Below are 22849 nucleotides of genomic sequence, written 5' to 3'. Positions count from 1 at the left end.
ACAATCACAGGAATGAAACTATTTTAGACAGAATTACTTCGTAAAGAATAGCAAATATACAGTAGCTTATACAATTGGAGTATATTAATACTTAATGTTATATCTGAGGGTATATCGATATAAATACAGACATGCTTATTAACTTCATTGGTACGAGCGTCGTACTCTCGTGCAATTCGAAACGCTAATATTTCCGGTTGATTTCCAGGGTACATTAAGCGATCATTTTCAACGAGCAAATTGCCAGTTGACTGTCCGGCGCTTTTTCAAAGGGCTTCGTACCGTCTGGGGCAATGTACCTGTTTACTTGGTAAGTCAGCATTGTTTCATATCCAAACACGTCTATACCGAGTTGCTATAATAAAATAAAATAATGATAAAACTAATATTCTTAAAATTATTGACAAAATCCAGTATAAAATTAGTGATTAAAATCTATTGGAAAAAGTTAACTGGAAAGAAAAACCGAGGGAGGATATGTGATTCTGATAACAGATACTTTTCACGAGAATTTTGAAATAAATTTAAAAGTTCGATTGATCTGATTAAAATTTCCGAAACGTTGCTTTAAATATATGAAATAATAATAAAATAATATTTTAGAATCAAACCTGTTATTCCGTTAACCGTTGTTTCTAGCGAGAATTTGAAAAAAGTTCAAAAGTTAGATGGTCTAGAAGGAAAGTTTCTCAGGTTGCTTTAAGAGATGCTCGATATAACATTAGCAATAATGTGTTCTTCGTGTAATTCAATTTTCATGCTCTATTCGCATAGAAATTGTGTGATAGAAGTATGTCTCTTTCGTTACAATTTCGTTAAAGATTTTAAACTATAAGCTAGTGTCCTTTTTAATAAATTAATTGTATATTTAACGTATCATTAATACCTGTGTTAGTGGACTGGTGTTGGTGGTGAAAATTCCAGCATATTCTTTTCTCTTAGCCAATTGTAAACAATATTCTTCCATCTCTTTCATCAAAATTACATTTTCAGCTGAATTTAGGTCACTGCTCGTTGTCATCATGAAATTATGAATAATCTGACCCGTTCCTTTTGGCAATTTCCTTTCTCTAATAGGTGCTTCAAGATATTCCAAGAACTCGAAAACGATCGTTAATTTAGAATCGAGAATTAATTCAGGCTCGTCCCAGAGATCGAAGTTTAATGCTACGCCGATCGTTCTGCCATCTTGTGACGATTTTACTGCGAAACTTAAATTCTTTTCTACCAATGGTTTCCAAAGCAACTCCATCATTATACGGTAATCTTCCTTTGTTATATCTTGCACTAACCACTGTTCTAAGTCTGCTTTGTTGTAGAAACTTTCTGTAATAATCCTATGGAACAAAGAAATTATCTTTCTCTATGATAAAATTTATATATTTTAGATGACAGTACTATTTCTATACTTATTCATGGCCATATCTTTCATTCTATAAGTGTCACAAATGATTTTTATCTTTGGAATTTTATTTAGATCTTGATATTTCATCCCATAAGAAGCATATTTTATTTAAGTCCCCATTATGAATATAACAAATGATTTTATTTATATCTCAGTTTCCCATCGCATAAACATGACTTTTCTCTTTACTAAATCTAAATCTTAGATCGTCTCTACAGAAATATGATAAATAATTCACATCTCTATTATTTCACTTTCATCTCTCGCGTCAAATTCCTCACAAATTAGATTTCAAGTGTAAATTTAGTGAATTCTACGTACTCTGTCACATCCTTTTTATGAGAATCGTTCAACATCTCAAAGATATGTTCTTCCTCGTTAAGACCATTTTCAATCGGTTCGCCATCCGTGCTGGTTTTCATTCGGTTGAGCACCTCACCCAAATTCTTCGCCGTAATGAACTCTGTGATTCCTATCTCGTAACCTTGATCTTGTAGCTTTGTTACCGTGTAAATCGAGTTCAAGGAGTTTCCGCCAATCTCGTAGAAATTTGCATCGATCCTAATGTTTGCGCGACTTCCTCCACCAATTACAGACGCCACCGTTGGAAATAGAACTTTTGCCTTTGCGAAGTCTGCTTCAGGTACGTCGGTGTAGTCGCAGTTCATGTATTGCTCATTCTCTATATATAATATTCGTATAATTAATTATTTTATTTTATTAACTCTGAATTCTTATCTTTCTTGTTATAATATATATTTAACCATTAATTGTTATCCATGGTTCATACGTGACCAAAATAATTCCTATCAGAATACTTAACATTACACATAAATAATTGAAATCCTTATTACATTAATGTTACATTATTTAAATGTTGCAACATTTAACATTGCTTCTTGCAATGAGAAATATTTCACTTGAAGCGTATTTCCAAGTTCATTCTTACTTGAACTTGGAAATCTCGAACAGCAGGTAATTTACAATTGATTATAATAATTTGATCATTGCAATGTGTACCGAAATTCTGATTATTTTATGTGACAAATGTTTTGATAAAATGAACAGATAAATTAAATGTTATATAAGTACCGTTATTGAGATGAGAAGATTCGTATTGCTTGAGCAGTGTTTGGCGATCAGTCTTCCCGTTTGTTAAAAGAGGAATATTATCCACGATGATGACTCGTGGTAACATGTATATCGGTAGATTGGCTTGCAGAAACGTTTCAATTTTTACATTGCAAGTGGACGAATCGTTTGTAACAGTTACGAAAGCAAGTAGTGCCTGAAAATTTGTTATACGAACGATTGTATGTAATATTTTTTATGTATATGTAATTTCATATAATATTATTCTATGCATTATTTTATACCTTTGATTTATTTTATTTATTATGTTTGATACAACTATCTTGTAATTGTATGTACTATGTTTTATGTTATATGTATAATCGTTATTCGATGCATTATTCGTAGGATATCTATAATATAATATATAATAATATTATATCAGAGATATCAAAACAATTTTAGTAACGATACCTGAGACAATTCACCGGGTTTGTAACAGAGGACAACCACTTCGTCGACACCAGGTGCCTTTGATACTGCTTTCTCCACTTCCGTGAGGTCCACACGGTGTCCCCTAACTTTAATTTGCGAGTCTACGCGTCCTTCGTACACGATCACTCCTTTCGATATTCTTGCATAATCTCCAGTGCAATAAATCCTCGAGTGTTCTGTTCAAACCGAAAATTAGATGTTAATTTTTATATTATGCTAACAGAGCTTAAAACGAAATTTCGGTATAACAACATTTTTTCGCAAATCTTTTCGCAAAATTTCAGTATACCGACAGAATTCTACGTTTTTAGAGAAGAATCGTCTTTTCAATTAAATCTTTTCATACGAGCAATTTGATATAATTAAATCTTTTCTCGATAAGAAAAGAATCATCGCTTTGAGAATATAAATACCAGGTGTGTTCTGAACATAATGCACAGCAATGCGTCGAGATTAAAATCCCGGAAACATTAAAAATCTTGATGTTGTACAATGCTTTTTTACCCTTTTTTTCTTTCGGTATTTCTCATCTCATTTCCATAACATCCATGGTAATTCATCCGATATAACTACACGTGGTTATCGATCACGTGTCACGTGTAATGAGACGCGTCGAGGATAAATAAATTTTCATTACAATACGCTGATTCATGTCTACGGTGATTCGAATGAAAACAACAGGGGATTTCTACGGTGTTTGCGAGAATTATTTCCCTGGTGAAATAAGGTCGAATGTTATATTCTTTATGAGATTATGGTAGCTGACTGGCAGAGAAAAAAAGAAGCAAGATAGAAGTTCGTGTGTACACTACAAGATGCACGCTCGCAATTTATCAAATTATTATTTATTCTCTTATTTCGTTTTTCAAACTTTTTCAGTCCCTTTTATTTCTTTAGTTTTTAATCATTGTTCATTCTTTAGATTGAAATTTGATCGAAAAACTACGGAAACGAGAAAACTAAGAAAGATTGAAAAATAAGAAATATAACATGTTTACCCTTTTCTATCAATGTTTTATTTTTCTCTGATTTTTGTAATTTATATGTTAATATATCGATGAATTTTCATTTTCATATCTTTATCATATTTGAGAAGATGATAACGAAACGACTCCTTCCACTCTTAGAGGATTTGAAAACAATTCCAGATCATCAATTCGGTTTTCGGAAGCAACATTCTATGATAGAGCAAATTTATCGTTTAACTCATAAAATCAGCCAAGATTTAGAAAAGAAAAAATATTGCTCTGCGGTATTCCTGGACATTCAGCAGGCGTTCGACAAATTGAGGTATGAAGGACTTTTGTTCAAACTAAAGAAAATCCTACTACTACACACCTACTACTCCATCTTAAAATCATATCTAACTAATAGGCTGTTCCTGATTAAATACTTAGACGCTATAACCGCAACATTTCCAATAGAAGCTGGCATACCCCAAGGCAGTGTCCTCGGACCTCTGCTGTTCACCATTTACACTACCGATTTACCAATTTTAATAGAGATAACCACAGCGACATTTGCTGATGATACAGATTTATTAGCATCTCACTCAGACCCGATAATTGCCTCTTCAACTCTCCAACATTCGACAAAGTTAACCATGAAAAACTTCTTCAAACAATCAAAAAGCAATTTCCAGAACAAATCTACAAACTACTCAAATCTTACTTAAACAACAGAACCTTTGTAGTAAAAATAAATGATGCATACTCTGAAATTAAGGACATCAAGGCAGGAGTACCACAAGGAAGTGTCTTAGGACCAATATTATACACACTATACACGGCAGATATACCAACAACTGTCAACAGTAAAACACTGACGTTTGCGGACGATACGGCCATACTAGTGAGGCATGCAAATCTAGAAACGCCCGCCGCACTACTACAAGAACACATTACAAAAATAGAAAAATGGCTGCAAAACAAACAAATAAAAGTGAACACCAGCAAGTGCAACCACATAACATTTACACTTAGAAAAGGAAAAACACCAGATATTCAACTGAACGGCGCCCACATAGCACAAACAAAGCAAGTCAAATATCTAGGAATACATTTAGACACACACCTTACATGGAAGCACCATATAAAATCAATAATAAACAGAATAAGTGCAAAAAGGAAGCAGATGTACTGGTTAATCAATAGAAAATCTAAATTAAGCATAATGAATAAACTAAATATATACAAAATAATAATCAAACCAATCTGGACATACGGAGTCCCACTATGGGGGACGGCAGCAATGAGTCACATAAGCAAAATAGAAATAGAGCAAGCAAAAATTTTAAGGACAATAGTTAACGCTCCATGGTACGTCAGAAATGAAGATCTACGAAAAGATCTAAAAATTCCAACAGTCAAAGAGGAAATCGCTAGATACGCAAAAAAGTACAAAGAAAGACTTGCAGCACACCCAAACCAGCTGGTTGCTGAAACAAATAAAATCAAAATAGAAAGAAGATTGAAGAGGAAGCATCCCGCAGACCTCGAAATAGAGATGCAAAGGAAACCTAGAAGATGGAACCCCGCTGGGGGTAACCATCCACATGCTATATTTTCATTCTTTTATTCTTTAAGCTATAATATTTTAACAAATGTCCTTCTGGACAAATTGTAAAAATTTTAACAAATAATCAATAAAAAAAAAAATAACTTTCACACCGCGAAAACAATCCTGCCCACAGGTGACCATAAATAATATTCCAATTCCAAACAAAGATTCAGTCAGGTATCTGGGCATGATTCTGGACAGAAGAATGACATGAAAACGACACATCATAGATAAATTCAAGCAACTTAAATTGAAATTTAAAAAATTCTACTGGCTCATTGGCAGACGTTCCAACTTAAGCGTGCAGAGTAAAATAATGCTATATAAAGCTATATTAAAACCTGTTTGGACCTATGGGATCCAACTATGGGGAACAGCGAGTAATTTCAACATAGAAATTCTTCAACGATTCCAATCAAACATTCTAAGATCCTTAATAGATATACCTTGGTATTTTACCAACGAAACAATACATCGCGACCTTAAGGTACCTACAGTTAAAGAAGAAATATCCAAGTTCAGTAATAGATATAACATAAGAATTAACAACCACCAAAACCCACTAGTTACTCAATTACTTGACACGATGGATCAGATCCGCAGGCTAAAAAGACATGACCCTCTAGATTTAAACATCAGATTCAGCTAAAATCAAACATACAATAGTCATTTATTATTCACGTTATAGTACCACGCCAGAATAATTTACTTATAATTCTCAATGAGAATTGATTGTAAATTACTTCCAAATAAAAAAAAAATATATCTTTATCATTGAATGGCACGCACATAACACAAACAAGGCAAGTTAAATACCTAATACTCCACTTAGACACACAACTTACATGGAAGCAACATACTAAATCAATTATAGACAAAATACGGATAAAAAGAAGACAAATGTACTGATTAATTAGTCGAAGGTCTAAATTCAGCATAGAAAATAAAAGGAAACGATAATAAAACCAATTTGAACGTACGGAATACCACTATGGGGGACAGCAACAATAAGTCGCATAAATAAACTAGAGTCGCTACAATTGAAAATACTGAGAACAACAGTCAACGCCCCATGGTACGGCAGAAATGAGGATATACGCAAAGACTTAAAAATACCAACAGTCAAAGAAGAAATCGGCAAAATTCTCATAGAAAGAAGACTAAAAAGAAAACACCCCACTGACCTTACTAAAGAAATAAAATAGTCATACTCGAAGATGGTAGCCACCCACATGTTATTTGGCAATTAAGTTAGAAAAATTTACCAAATGTCCAGCTGGGAAAATTGTAAAGTACAAATTAAATAATATAAAAAAAATCTTTATCCTCATAGGAAAAAAATTTAACCCTTTGCACCCGAGAGGCTATTGTCCGTCATCACGGCGTTCCGCGTGGCAACTCGAGAAGAGAATGAGAGGCAATAGCCTCTGTTTATGTTAGATTTCGATCTCTCCAATTGATGAGAGCGCAATATTGGTTCGTAAATAGATTTCTTCTTTATATTGCGTGTTATGAAGTGTGAAGTGTTACACTTTAAGATGGAGATGAAATATGTACGCTCAAATTCTTCCGAAACTATGGTTCTGGCAACGTCTCTGACGTTAGTTCAGATTCGACGATCGTGGTACAAGTATTCTAGTTTCGTAAATTTAGAAGCTGCAAAAAAATGAAAAATTTGGAAATTTGTTTAATTAATTTATATATTCTGTAAAAAAGCAAAAGAACGAAAGGCCACTTAACCAGCTGTGATTTATAAAAACTTTAGTAGACCAGTTGAGAGGAGATATTCGACAACCGCGAGATCGAGCTTCGACGTCGACTGCCAACTGCGATGGAATTCGGTTAAATGGAAAGCTTCATGCATTTTATTATTTTCAATAGGAAGAAAAAAAGGATCGTAAGGTGTGTTCTTACCGAAACAAAGCAGGAGAAAAACACGAAACAACTTATAATTGCAATACTTGTCCCGACAAGCCAAGGATGCATCTTGTGTTTTATAAACTAGCATCAGATGTTTTATAAATTATCGTACAAAAAAAAAATTACAGAGAAATATTAAAAAATGATGTGTTCAAAGATGTAAATATATATATAGATTATTAAAACATAATGTTTTTTAAGTTAATTTTTGTATAAAATCATTTATTATTATTAAAATCAGCTCGAGTTGCTGCTACGCCCGACCGAAAAGGCCGTCAAGTGCAAAGGGTTAAAAGGTTTTTGAAGAAAACCGTGAAATTTTTACCTAGATCGATGGCATGAGGATTGTCCTGAAACTTGCGGGACTCATTGTCGCGGATGTACCCTGTTGCAAGGTTCTTTCCGGCGACTACCAGTTCTCCGACTTCGCCCTGCGGTACCAGCCGCATCTCTTTGTTCACGATATAAATAACGCAATTGTCCAATGGCTTGCCTGTAATCAAATATCCGTTCCACTTTACTCGTTTGTTTTCGAAGTTTGAATCTATCGATTGAAAACTTGCGAAATTTGCAAATCATTTCAGTACCATGAACATTTATCCGAATTTATTGTTAATTAGGCTAGGTAATTAGTTGTTTGGAAAATTATTTGAACTTATTTCTATAATTATTACTATTCGTTTCATATTTGATTATCGTACTTTGTTTTTAAAAAAGTTTTTGAAAAAGTAATTTTCCAATTACCAATTGGCACTTTCTGCGTATTCTGTAGTTGCTTCTGATTAGTCAACAGATGATAGGTAACGTCTCCCATGATCTCCGTGCTTCCATAGAAATTCGCCAAGACTTTACTATCGTCGCCGAAAGTTGCAAAGAATTGATCCGCCAGCGAAACTGGCAACATTTCTCCAGAGCATACCCAAAGTCTTAGATAACGTAGCACGCTGTCTTTGTTCTGAAACCAGTCGATGGTGTTAAAGTAATACTTGCTAACTAATATGACCAATCTCCGTTATTTAAAGCGTAATGAAGGCAATCTTAAAGCGTGTTAATTGTTTAATCAAGCATCAATCCAAGGGCAATGTTAATACGTGATTCGTGTTTCAATCATCGAGTCTTAATTGTTCTTTGATCATAAATTAGTTCTATATTTATCCTCGATTGGTATTATTAAGGTCTTAATAGATTGAGTTACGATCGAACAATTGAAAAGCTTCCTCGTCGGTGATTTCGATGACCTTGAGCTATACTTGGGTTGTTAAGACAATTAGGTTACTTAATCGTGGAATATTCAACTTTGATGTATTAATACAGGCGATTAATGGTGTATATCTTGTAAAACATAAGATCTAATTTATTATGGAATACGACGATTATTATGAAAAGACGATTAATTTATATACACATGTATAACGAAATAATGTATTTTAAAACATACTGACTTAGGGAAGTGATTAGCTTCAGAAATTTTCCTGCTACGTGATATTCACATAAAAACGATCATTTGCATCGACATATTAGTTATAAATACACCGAGTCAATTACTTGGATTCGATCAGTTAAATATTAGGTTGACCGAAAAGTTTCATTCGTTTCATAAGGTGTTAATAGATGAACAACAATTTCTGTTTTATATTATTTCATTGAATTACGTATTTCGTTCTATTTTTATTATTACGTTCGTGCATAATTCAATAAACTAATACAAAAAACATTGTGCGTGTATTATTTCCTTATAAAACGAAAGAAACATTTCGGACAAACTAATACTTAGATACATAGAAAAATAGAAATAGGCGAATTTGTAAAATATTTTATACATTTTACAGGTCGAATAGATAGACACACGAGCGTTGTCTGGAAATTAATGCTCGTTTTGAAATAACAACGATACAAATGCATCGTGAAATGTCTTCTTCGTCTGTAATTTTACTATATATACTAAGTTATTTTCTAGTACAATTACCAACCCTATTTCAATATTTATCGTAACGTTGCTCGAGTTTTTGTATAACTTTGTCATACGTTTCCACTGTTGCTTCACATAACCATCGTCTTACGCAATCCTTTAAATCATCGTTTCTCGCGAAGCATTATCGAACAAACAACTGTAAGTTTTGCAAAAAAAGAAACTGCAATGAATATCATTTGCAATGAAATCGTAGACACGTTCTCGAGCTCGTCTGTAAATAGAGACGGCCAGCCTGAATGTTTACTATGAGCTACGGTTTCTCTGTCCCTATTGAATTCCCACACTTCTTAACGATAACTCATCCATAACTCTTTTATCGTTAATTGTTGTAGTTCGGCGGTGAATGCCTTTTAGAAGAATTTTTACAACTTTCGAGAAGCGCAAAAGCGTTTTAACACTAGATAGTTAACACGAAGCTATTTCTATCAAAACCAGACAAAATGGCTGGTATTTAAAAAATACGTAATAATAGAATCTTACAGAAGCAATTCCATGTTATGTAGTACATTTTTGTTATTATTAATCTATCTGGGATTAAGGGACTAAACGGGGGTTGACGCGTTTATAAAATTGTAGAACCAGTCATTTTGATTGGTGTGGTATTTCTAGCGTTAACATCTAGCGATCTAACGATCGATCCGCAATTTTCCTGATAACTGATATCGTCATATCGAATGATACGCAGTAAAAATTGTAAAAACGTGTGGCAAGTTGTACGAAACGAGGAAACTGGTTAATTGGAGCTCGATAAACAAATTGCAGAACTCTTTTACGCTTTGACAAGTACCGGTTATTTTGATTGGTATTGGTATAAGTAGCCTCGATACAAAATTATTTCGAGTTTGAATACATAAAAAACAAAATAAAATTCATTATATTATTCTTTTAATTATCGTTGCGAAAGCCATTACATCACTGTGGAAAAAAACTATAAGATGAAGTAGAAATTTGAAATAAAATTGTAAACCCAGTCAATTTGACTGGTGTGGTAGTAGTTTTAGCGTTAACTCGCGTCGTTATTTTAAACGTACGATACAACGACGATATTATTAAAATAGGCAAACAGAAAACTTTGCACGACTTATGTCAATACATGAATGAAGCTAGGTGACATTCTATAAGTACATTTCATCGTTTAACACGGCTTCTACATTTAAACTGGTAGTACTTTCTGCACTAACCTCGTACAATCTGAACGATTAAGTTAATGTGCGTCGGTTAGTCAATTTTCATGCTTTTATCCCCGTCGTTAGATTATCTTCTTTTTTTTCTTTTTCTCGTAATAATGAATATGGGAAACGATGGTGAAACACACGGATTTCGACGTAACGTTTGCCGCTCGTGAATAGCGGATCTAATGCATAAAGATTGCGTCTATTGAAAGGGACGTGTTGGTATCTGGAACGTTAATCTGTTGGAGGTGCTTAGAAATATGATACAGAAGCACTTAACAATGTTTACGTCATTTATATCTGTAATCGAAACGCAAGTGGGAAGGATATTTATCATACAAGATCTACGATTTACAATTTACGATCTACGATCTACAATCTACAATCTACGATCTACGATTTACGATCTACGATCTACAATCTGTGATCCACGATCTGAGAACCTGAGCGTGCGGTTATTATTTCCGATTATTATCTTACCCGTAGATTCAAGTACATCAGCATAGAGTACAGTAGCGATGGGACTAGCACCAATCGTTGAATCTGAAATGATTATCGTAGGTAAAGTTTATAAAATATGTTGCAGAATAAAAATCTTTGTAACGGTAGATGAAAATAATTTTTCAAATATACCATATAATGTTCGAAGTTTGTCGTATGAAAGAAAGATTCGAGATTAAAAAATGAGATTTCCTTTCTCTTTTTCTTTTCCGTGAATTTTTTTGTCTCCTTTATTTCTGTTCTTTTTTTTTTTTTGTAAATAACAAACGTACGTGCTTACCTTGTACTTTTCTAATACCGAGACGAACCTCTCTGGATCCCTGGTAATATGTTTGGGGACAATTACTATGGTTCTTCCTTGCAACAGGGGTCCCCAAATTTCTGACACGCTATCCACGAAGGTCAAAGATGTTTTAAAAATACAATGTTGCTCGTCGGTGGCATAAGGCAGCTCGCGCCATTGCCATTGCAGTCGGTTTAACACAGCCGCGTGCGGCAAAAGCACTCCTTCAATCATGAAATCAAGAAAAATAGAAAGCCGTAAAAACGAGATTTAAGAAGAAGACGGGAAAAATGTTTCTTCTATATTTTTAAGAAAAAGAGGGAATAATTCCAATGTTACGTAATTACTATAATGTACTATAATTCTTCACATCAACGTACAAAGCTCGTTAATGTATTTTTTTTTGTATAGTTCATTATATATATTGCGTTATTAGGCTGTGGATATTTATACAAATTATACAAGTATTATATCTATACTATTATGCAAGTATTACATAAACCACTATATTTTAGATATTTTATATATTCTTTCACATTACGTGCATTCTGTGCAATCTTCCATTTTCGAGTTTCCTATAAGTAAACGCATAGAAATCTGCGCTCTAATTATTATATACGTAATATCTGAAATTTGTCACTATTATATATAAATAAATGAATAGTACCCTTAGGCGTGCCCGTGCTTCCAGAAGTATACAAAACGATAGCAATGCTTTCAGGGTCATCGTTATACTCCAAATTCTCTTTCTCCTCAGCTTCAGATTGTTTCAACAGCTGTTCATACGTTATCGTATTTGTTCCTTCATAAATCGATGCATCCGCTTAAAAAAGATATTTTTATATATAAGATATATAACTTTATAACATAATAGAACTTTATATATAAGGAAAGATTCTTAAAAAGGACAGTAACAATTTTCCGGTTCTGCCGGTATCGATAAAGTTCCTAATTAGAATTTCGATGCGACCCTCAGCTAAATAGCTGAACTATTTACGCGGTGAAACGGGCGAATAAATACAATAAATGTCAATGAAACGGTGGCCGCGTTAAGCTTCCGGAAGCTGTGACTTGTAGTCAGAGAAAATCGAACGTTCGTAGGAGCGGTTCTTTGTCGACCTTAAAAGTCCAGCACGTCAATCTGCATAGATAGCAAGGTCCTTCCGTTTACTGCTCGAAGGAAAAATCGTTTTACAGCGTAATACTCTCTAGTAGATCTAGTTCGACACACATCTTTTTCTCTCACGTTTTACTTTACTTCGTTTCCTTTCTTTTTGCTTCTCTTTTTTACTCGGATATTTGTACAATTACCGCGAAACGTAGTGTAATTAGGAAAGACAAAGAAACAGGATCTTTTCTCTTTTTTTTTTCGTAACTCTGGCGAGAACACAATGTGTTTCGAAACATACAGCGTAGATTTCTCTTTGGGAGAAATTTTTGTTAAACCAAATTATTGACCGATACGTTCCACCGTGCGTCCACTGGAGAATAGCAGATGGCACGAAGTTTTTAAAGCAAATTAATGTGTTATTTGTGTCACGCAGAAACCAAGAAGCAATCATTTGATCTTGAAAAAGTCAATTAGCTCACGCCCGTCTATTAAACCGTGGAAATTAGTAATTGAGTCATTAAATAATCATCTGGGTATTTTGCCATTTGCAACTACTATGAAAGTGAAACTATGAGAGTAATCAGATAGATAAAGATAGATAGAGAGTAATCAGAAGATAAAGAAACGTAACATTAGCAGAAAACATTAGCCTTTGAATGAATGATACAAAATATAAATACAAATACAGCTATAAATACAGCTATAAATGCAAATTTATTACTCACACTTCGTTTCGGCTATGTATATAATTGTTAATGCTACCAGAAAAATATGCTAACAGCAAAGGATTAATCGAAAACTAGGTGAAATTTTAGTCCACTAAACAGAGTGGCAGTACATATCGCGGAACATCGAAAATACTGAAACCGGTTTAGTAGATCAACAGCCTGTTTATGGAGAAGAGGAAGACAAGTGAGCAAGTGTTATCGTATTTACCTCCTTGTTCTATCACTACTGCGAAAGGTTTCGCTTCTTGCAGAACATGTTTCACCCTGGCCATCGGAAACTCCGCGTCCAAGGGCAGATACGCCATACCGGCCTTCAATATGGCAACTAACACTGTTGGCAGTCGATGCGACGGCTTCATACATACTGCTACGAATGATTTCGATAAATTCTCTGGCTTTTCCAATTTTTGAAATACTCTGGCGAATTTGTTAGTCAGCTCGTTCAACTCATCGTAAAGCATAGTATACTCCTGTCCATCGTCATCTGCGTTGCAAAATAAAAGTATAATATGCGTAATGGTGTAATATTTCATGTTTGTCTGAATTTAAAACCGCTCGATTTTAGATTCGAATCTCAGGATGTAATCTTAAGGAGATAGATGCGCGGAGAATTTGTTATATTTCATGTTTGATTAAAATCCAAAACACTCGATTATTGTCGGTTGAACGGTTCTAAGATGTTTGGATAGATGCAACGAGGATAAATAGGGAAATATTTATTCGCGCGTAAATCCAACTAGTTGTATTATATAAATATAAAAATTATTATAAAGTGAGTTTAATTGAATTTGATAGAAGAATTTTCTCTATTCAATTTTCGTAAATTAGATTATGTATGTTTAATATTAAGTTATTTTATATACGCGACTAATTTTCATTTTCGAGAATACTTATAATTTTCAGCGAGAATTGATTGTAAAATTCTTCCAAATAAAAAAAAAAAAAACATTTTTGAAACGTTATTTAACTTTGTGGAATTTTGAAATTGCAAAACGATCGTGTTAGTATGTTAAGGAATTTTTTTACTTGTTTCTTTCACCCAGTCACCTGTTTATATTTTCATTTTTTATTTCTTTTTTTACTTCTTCTTTTATTTCCCGTTAAGAATATCAATGACAAGTACCTTCATAGCGGATTGCCAGCTGGCTGGAATAATTTGCCGCCGCTTGACTGAATAATTTATGAAGTAAATCCTTCTCCTTGCCGGCGTTGCTGATCTGTCGGCCTTTTAACACCGACTGTTGCAGAATAGTGCCCATCTGTGGGTGTAAATATTATGATTTTCAATCGGCTCTTGATATCTAACGAGTCTTTGCTAGTTGTTACTCTAAACAACTTTACTTTTTACTAATAAAATTCTTTTCTAAAAAAAATTCCAGAAAAAAATCTTTTCTAAAGTAAAAGTTCATTATCTTTCTTTACGCGAAGACGGTGAAGAGAGAATGCCGGAGAAATAGTATAGCTTTAAAAAATTATTTTTCTATAATTTCTAATGATAGATAAATTTACATTTGGAGGAATCACTTTCGCTATTATAGAATGAAAATTCTTACAAAATATCTCTGTAAATTTCTATTTCTATGAATACAACTAAAAGAATGAAACTTAAACAGACATTTGTTTTACCTAGTAGTTTACTATATTTTCGATATATTATGTATTCTGCGTATTACGTGCATTCGCAAGTACTTTTGCAACTCTCAATTTTATATAAATACATCAACGTTCACATTCAGAGTTATAATATGGACGTAATGCATGCTTTATCGGTTAACGGGAAGAGACGGAGAGTCTGGTGAGTCGTTCGGCATTAAAAATGTTTATGGGAGCTATTAATTGTGATTCATCGATAGCTATGAGAATTTGAAATTCCGAACGACAAATGGAACGTGCTAGGCTAAGTTCAGCCGTGGAAAACTTGCAGGTGTTTCCTCAATTAGCCGATATATTGATAACAATTGCGAAAAAAATTCCTATCAACAGGAAACAAACAGAAGATCGGAGAAGCGTCTGACCGATGGCGCGAAGCGATTAAAGTAGTTGCGATTCTCTAGATTCTAAATCAGCAAACTTTTTTGTCTATTTCTATTCTTATTCTAACGAACTTATTTTGCTGCCTGCTAAGATTATTGTTCGTATTATTATCGCAAAACTGACAATAATAACAGGTGGTCCGTTCTATTCTACGTGAGAAAATAAGTCGGAACTATGCAACACTATTTTCTCATATGACGTTTTGTTCCTGATAATATCGAGTTTGAATATTTATCAGGTATTTTTATACTTGGTTAGGTACCGACATGAGTAAACAGTCAACAGGAGGTTATTATACGAAAATGAGTCAAGAGTGTATGAATAATATTTTTCCGTTCGAAGCCTCGTTTTCAAGTAAACAAAGTTGGAATATGCTTAGTTAACACTTAGCCAACCGAATAGACAGATCTCTTCTCTGTGAAGAACATTACTGTATGACCGAACGGGGAGATTTCCCTTTTTGACTTTAGCAAACTGTTTTCTTTTTTTGTTGTTGTTGTTATTATCAGTTATTGTTTACCTGGAATTGTTCATAATTAATTGCGCCACGTATAAAGTACAGTATATAATAAAATACATCGATTTAGTGGTGTTAAAATTAATTAAAGAGTTACACTATCGGTAAATCGAACGATACTACACTGTAAAAAAATATTAAAATGCATTATGAATTTGTAATTTCACGTTCAAGTTGTGTCATTTATCTTTAGTTATCTTTACTGTTTTTAATTTTAGCTATATTTTTTATACTTTTAATATATACTTTTAATTTGATGTTTTGTATAAACAATATGTGAACATCGTTAGATATATCGCAAAATATAATTAATCACTTAAATAATTTTTAGACTTTGTTTTTTAACTAGTACGCGGTAAAAACGTATAGCTAGGTTGGCTAAGTGTTAACACCGATCTGATACACATAGCCATCTTGAAAACTATTTTTTTCGAAAGCAAAGCATCTCGTGAAGAAAATGTATCCTACATGTTTGCTTATTTTCACGTGTAGATTAAGTTTGTAACGAATTACGAGAATAGTACTGTCGATTATTTACTCTCGTCCAGTTCGAAATTAGCCAAGTTTGAACGTGTCAAATTGTCATGCTCGATCTTTTTGGAAACGAAGCGTCATATGAAACATTTTGTTCTATATTTTCGCATCCAATTGTATCATTAGTTACGGACCACCCTGTATAATGCAAGAAGTAAATGGTTAAAAAAAATTAACATTTATTGTGTTAATATAATATATCAATCAAAATAAAAATCTATAGAATTTTCCCATTTTTGTTTGTTAATTAGTACAATAGAGAATTAGGGTCAAAGCTGAACTCTACGATTAAGAAAGAAACACGTGTTATTTCGCTACTGATATTTTAGAAATCATGATTACTATTTTTTTTTTTTTTTTTTAGAAAACACTAAGATGTTATCAAACACGGAATCTATTATTATCTTACACGTGAGTCGGTAAGAATGAAGTAATCTGTATCAGGTTACCCCACTCACCGATTTCGTCACGTTGGTAGAATAAAGAAAATTAATAATTAATTGATCGCATTCAATAGCGACTGTAAATCTGTAGCCTTCGCTGTTACAAAATAATTGAGTCGTACGTGTGAAAGTGCTTTAGTCAATGAATTTGATGCATTGATCGACCGATCGAAACGAGAAGGTAGAACGTTCTACTGCGATAATTAAACAGAGACAATTAACAATTTTAGGGGAATGTGTCTTTGACGCGTTTTAGATTTCTGGCTACAGGTTTTAAATTTTTAGACCTTAAATTACTGATTATAGGTGTATTGGTACGTATCACTCACTATGAATTTCCTTTGAGCTACCGAAGTAGATTTTTTAAATAACTTTTTCCCCTTAGTTTTCGTTGATGTAGTTTCGTCCTTCTGTTTCCAATACTTTGAAATATTTCATCTCTTCTCTAACAAGCTTTCCTACTAGTTTTCTTTCTAAATCGATACTTACATTGTAATTCATAAAAATACTTGATTGATCTATTTTTTAATAACTTTTTCACACAATACCTTCGTTATTCTTACCAATCTTTCTATATATTTCTTCCATTTCCAATTCTTTTACGCTCTTTTGTAAGTTATTATGCTGATCGAACAAATAAATATTTGAGAAAAATTCCTGTCATTAAAAAATTAGAATCGATTCTATAATATATCAATAAATTCTGCAGGACCAAAGTCGCTCAATATGTATGTATGTGTATTGTACCAAAGATATTTTGTAACCTTCTTATTTGTATCCTTTGTACCAGCTGCTTGCATTCAACTGCCAATTTTCTAAATTAAGATTAATTTCTATATCATGAAGTTGACTTTCACCGATCGTTGCAAATGACGTACGCCATTGCCTCTCGGTAGTAATTTTCTACGTCCTGATTTCGTTGTTCTAACATTTGCATCGTTATTTTCTGCGTTCTTATCTTACACGTTGAAAACTGAATATAACGATTAATATAACGATTAAAAAAAAGAAAAAAAAAAAAGGAAGTCGGTCGTCAAAGTGCAACTAGTCGAAAACGTGACTGCATAGTTTTCACGGTGATATCGCAAGTGACGATACGACAGAGAAACGCGTGAAACGCTTATATAAGTCTGCTAGATTTTGTAATAACTAGAAAGAAACGAAAAGTTGTTCGAGCGATTGAAAGTATCCGACTATATTTCATGATTTATTATGCTCTAGAATCTAGGCTTTTTGTCATCAATTTTTAGTGTCGAAAGTATCGAAAGTATGCAAACATATTGAAACAAATAGTCGACAACTGTTATTAATTTTTAATTCGACTGATATCGTTGGACTTTAAGCGATGCGTAAGATCTTGGATTTTATTATTTCGTTGTAGATTATGCTTTTTGATTTGTACTGTTATATTTTACACGACAAAGATAGTTAGTGTTATATAATCAAGTAAAATACAAATTCAAATGATATAATATAAAATCACGTAGCAAAAGAAATTTTAATGTCAATGCTTTTAAACATTTTATTAATAATCTACAATGCATAATTGTAGTGTTACGGTATAATTGAAGGTTTACAGCAGATCCTATAAAATAAGTGGTTAAGGTATTGACATTTATTTGACGTTAAGTGGATAGTAATCGAATCTGGAAACGTTGATTGAACGATAATCGTTTATGCGATTTTCAATCAAATGATCAATTGAAATTAAATTACGAGTGAAAAAAAAAAAAACGTTTTATGTAGTGTCTATAAGAATAAAATGAAACTCGGGATTCTGAAATGTTAAATTTTGTCTATTTTAGTTATCGATAAATATTATTAATATTGAAATATTGCCTGTAATATCGCTAAGACAACGATGACACAAATTTAATTAAACGAAGACTGATTTTACAACACCTAAATTGATTTCAAGTAATATTTTTTCTTTAAAAATTCATTTTGTCAAGACATCAGACTTATTAATTTTCTTAATAGATTTCTCTGTAAGATTTTCAAGATTCGTATAATTTTTTCCGATTCTTTATTATCATACTGTAAATACTTAAGGACCTAATTACTTAATCGTGAGTGAATGATCAATTTATTTCATGTTATATTCTCTTCAGTCACGAGACTACCATACAACGATGTTTTAACACTACTACATATATTCTGAGATATCAATGATTCACACACACACAAACTAATTTCTCTAAATCTTCTTATAATTTTAAATTATTGTTATTATACGAATCCAAGAATTAAAAACGAATGGAAATATATTGCGAACTCGTTTCTCCAGGTCTTGTTACGCTTCTAAATTAGTATTAAACTGGTATTAAACAAATTCTAAATTGGTATTAAACTAAAGCAAGAATTAAAAAAGGACCAAAGTAATCGTAGACTCATTTTTCCAGATCTCTTTATGTTTCTCAACTGTTGGCATTAGGCTAAAGCAAGAATTAAAAACGAACCAAAACAATTGTTCTATCCTCCTATCATTTCCCATGGCTAATCGCCAACTTTCACTAGACTTTGCACATTCATTCTCATAGGAAAATCGACCTAAACGTACATGTATCTACGTTTATACAAGTGGTTTGCTACGATGTTTTCCATGAAACATCTGATGCGACTAACTAATTCACCGTAGAACAAGATGCAGTTTTTCGCGTTCGCTCACCTCGGAACTGCTGTCTCACGTGGTTTGACCTTTTCGCGTCTCGCCTTTGATATCGTTTCCTGTTCTTCGTCAGAGATCCAGCGACCAACTCGACCAAAACTCGGACAGGTGCTCGGTATTATTAAAGAACCAGCAGCAGCACACTCGGAACTTCGATAGAATTTAGGAAGCAGCGGACTTTCACTCTTGCCCGCTTGACTTCTCAACGAGAGTTCACGTTACAGATAGATATGTTCGTAGATACGATAATATTTAACGGATTCTTCGAATTCCCCAAGATTCTGTTCTTTTTTTTCTTTTTCTTACTGAGTATTCACACTTTCTTACTAATTGTAAACTCTTATCTTCTCTGTTTAGTGGCGACGTTTTCCTTATTTCTTCCTCCCGCTGGAAATTTTCGTAATGTTTGTTCGTCACGATTCTTCTTCTTCTTTTTGATTTGTCACGTATTTTGAAATTGTTGAACGTATAATATCTTCGACTTCTCTGTCTCCTTTTAGTTTCAGATCATTCTTTTTTTCTTCTAACGAGATTATTGCTTTACGTAGTTTTCACGGTATTACAGCAGCCTTTTCCACGTATGTTATATTCCACTTCTTTGTATTTCTCTACTTACGATTGTTTTCCCACTTGTGGTTATTCTTCCTTTCTCTTTACAATTTTCCCGCCTTTTTCCTTCCTCCTTACGCACGATCACTTGTTTTCTCTTTCTTCTTTCTCTTCGTTTCACGATTGTCTATTATATCCGAATGAAAACAATAGAAAATATATGTTACTTTAATATCTTCTAGGCAATAAAATCAATTGAATGCCAATCTAAAATAATATCCTCTGCCTTAATATGACCTTGTTAGGTGCCGATTTAAATATTACTTTGATATTCGTTGGTTAAATACCAAATTGTATTCTCCTTTTTTATTTTTAGTTTATAAACTTGTATTTTAAAACACACGTCGTTTAGTAACGGAGATGGACGATTGATACACTTGTTGCACTTGAAAATTCGCGAGGGTACACTGATTGAGAGAGTGGTGCTAGTTCGGGTGGCGGTAACTCAATGACCTTATATGGGGCTCGATCATCACTGGTCCGATTACTCGGTGAGAATGTCTCCTCCCGTTGTCGTAGCATGTGCTTTTATATAGAACCGGTTACGAGGACCCTGAATTGTTCGTTGTCCCCCATCCTGCCACCACCATCTATCTCTCTGCATCTTTTGTGTCGGCTGCATACCACCGTCGTCTGCTGAGGAAGTGTTACTTCCTCAGTGATATCCCGTCAATGAAGAATTCCGTTTCATGTATGGTATGTACCAATAGTTGTACTTATAGCGCTATAGTTGTGACATTATGTTATATACAGTGCAGTGGTATAATACGAGTATGATAGCTTTACAATATTATAGTGGTTATTATGTAAGTTTCAATAATAGTTACAGCATTATATTATGTACAGCATAACAGTATCAATGCAGTTATAATAGTATTAGATATATGTAGTGGTTTTGCATAGTCGCACTGTATATTTATATATAGTAGTTTCATATGATTAGTATAACTACTGAAATGGTAATATATGTACAAGTAATAACATGGTACTCCGAATATCATAGTGGCATAGTAGTGTAGTATTATGTTGCTACATGTAACATAGTAACGTAGTTACTACTAACAGCAGTCATATTATAGTTGTGCTACATTTAAAATTTCAGCAGTGTAGTACAACCATAACAATTATACGATATAGTAATATTCTATATGGTAATATGTGTATGAATTTATTGATAGTAGTAATATGTAAGTATAGTTATAGTAGTATATAGTAGTATAATTATAGTAATTATTTTACATTTCCTGGTAGTGATGATACTTTTGTGTGTGTGTGTATGTAATAGGATGTCGAAAACTGGAGAGTATGAGATATGGTATGCAATAGTAATTGAATACTACGTAATTAAGTTCTAGAAGCGTAGATCGTAGACTTTGTAATTTTAATGCAACATGTAAGTAGGTTCTTTCGTTCTATTCGTTTTTCTTCTCCTTTTTGTTGTCTGATTTTTTTCTAGGATAACGATGTATAATTGATACATTCAATTATGATGACGTTCCTTACGATTAAATGACGCTATGCCATAGACTGTAGACATTGTCATTAGCAGGATCAGAAGCAAGTATTGGAATAGTAAAAGTGAAATTAATGATCATAATTAATTTTTACAGGGCTTCTCATCTGTGACGTGGTAATATACTTTTTCTTTCCTATAACGATGATATAAGGCTGGTACATATTTCTGATGAGAAGGTAGCTCAAAGTTTGCTCAAAGTAGCCACCTCGTCTTTCTCCGAATTATTCCAAATTGATTCAAAGTTTGCATAAAATTGTTCAAAATTTAGTTATAATTACTTAAATAATTAGTTTGTACTTGGCGTACAATTTTTTAGCATTGCCGTAGGATTTATTTATTTAAAATTAGCTTCGTTTAAAATTGTTTAATCTAGAGTTTGCGGAGAATTATTCGAAATTGGTTGAAAGTGGGAAACAAAGGGAGAGAATAACATTAACTAACTAAGCTAATCAAATCGTTTGCCACTTGATTGAACCAGTTACTAAGTAATTATTTATACACGATCGGAAACTGTAAATATGTAGACAACCCTGACAATTGAATAAGGGCGAGCCGATTCGTTCTATCGTAAGCTCGAACGAGCTCGCGGCACAATATCCAATAATCCTTGAATTAAGTATTATACTTAATTACACGTTTCTACGTAACTTTATCATGGATAAACGCGTTTGTCATGACGACCTCAAGAAAATCAGTGGATCGTAAAATTATTTCACTTTGTCGTTCTATTAAACTTCTACTATATATCACAGTAGATTGTAAGCATTTCTAAGCATTTCTAAGCAAAGTTCTACACATACACATATGCGGTATGATACACAGTATTGTATACTATAATGAGATATATGGAACGAATTAATAGTGTTATAGAAGAGTTAACTGTATATTGTATTCGCGCACTCTTTCTTTCACAATGTTATCTAGGTCATTCATGTTGTTGAACATTTTTCAATCCATGACATTTGTCATTTTAAAACGTTTAATAATACGTGAATCATTGATGACCACCGTGATTAACGTCATTGATGATCAACGTGTTATTAACTTCTTCAAGTTCCAGTAATACATGCACTTAACACTAACTTTGTACTTGATTTTTCATTTTATATTTTCAAAACGCTATCTTCATAATTTTAAGTAATAGTTTACAACTATAGAACAGTGTCTGTGTATTATACTATTTTCTTTTACTATCTACTCATACTATCTACTCATATACTTTTATAATATGATTACTTTTGTACTTTATTATCTAAACTTGTAATACAAAATCTAACTTAACTCTTAGCGAAAACCTGACACAAGAATAAT

The 22849-nt window shown here is 33.0% G+C and overlaps 1 protein-coding gene across 1 annotated transcript; it reads right to left on the bottom strand.

Moving 5' to 3' along the window:
• Positions 1-62: 62 nt before the first annotated feature.
• On the bottom strand, positions 63-20541 carry E (nonribosomal peptide synthetase ebony). The gene is made up of 13 exons (XM_072021612.1): positions 19414-20541; positions 14341-14476; positions 13426-13701; positions 12046-12201; positions 11376-11602; positions 11075-11137; positions 8195-8405; positions 7776-7943; positions 2951-3147; positions 2498-2693; positions 1727-2087; positions 887-1337; positions 63-355 (listed from the first exon to the last, which is right to left on the bottom strand). Exons 2-13 carry the CDS (start codon positions 14474-14476, stop codon positions 215-217), a joined length of 2583 nt encoding a protein of 860 aa, XP_071877713.1. The 5' UTR covers positions 19414-20541; the 3' UTR covers positions 63-214.
• Between the last annotated feature and the right edge of the window lie 2308 nt (positions 20542-22849).

The sequence above is a fragment of the Bombus fervidus genome, chromosome 2 (assembly GCF_041682495.2).
Source record: "Bombus fervidus isolate BK054 chromosome 2, iyBomFerv1, whole genome shotgun sequence".
Taxonomy (NCBI): domain Eukaryota; kingdom Metazoa; phylum Arthropoda; class Insecta; order Hymenoptera; family Apidae; genus Bombus; species Bombus fervidus.
Note: the sequence above shows the minus strand (reverse complement) of the source record. Positions and strands in the feature narration are given on the sequence as shown.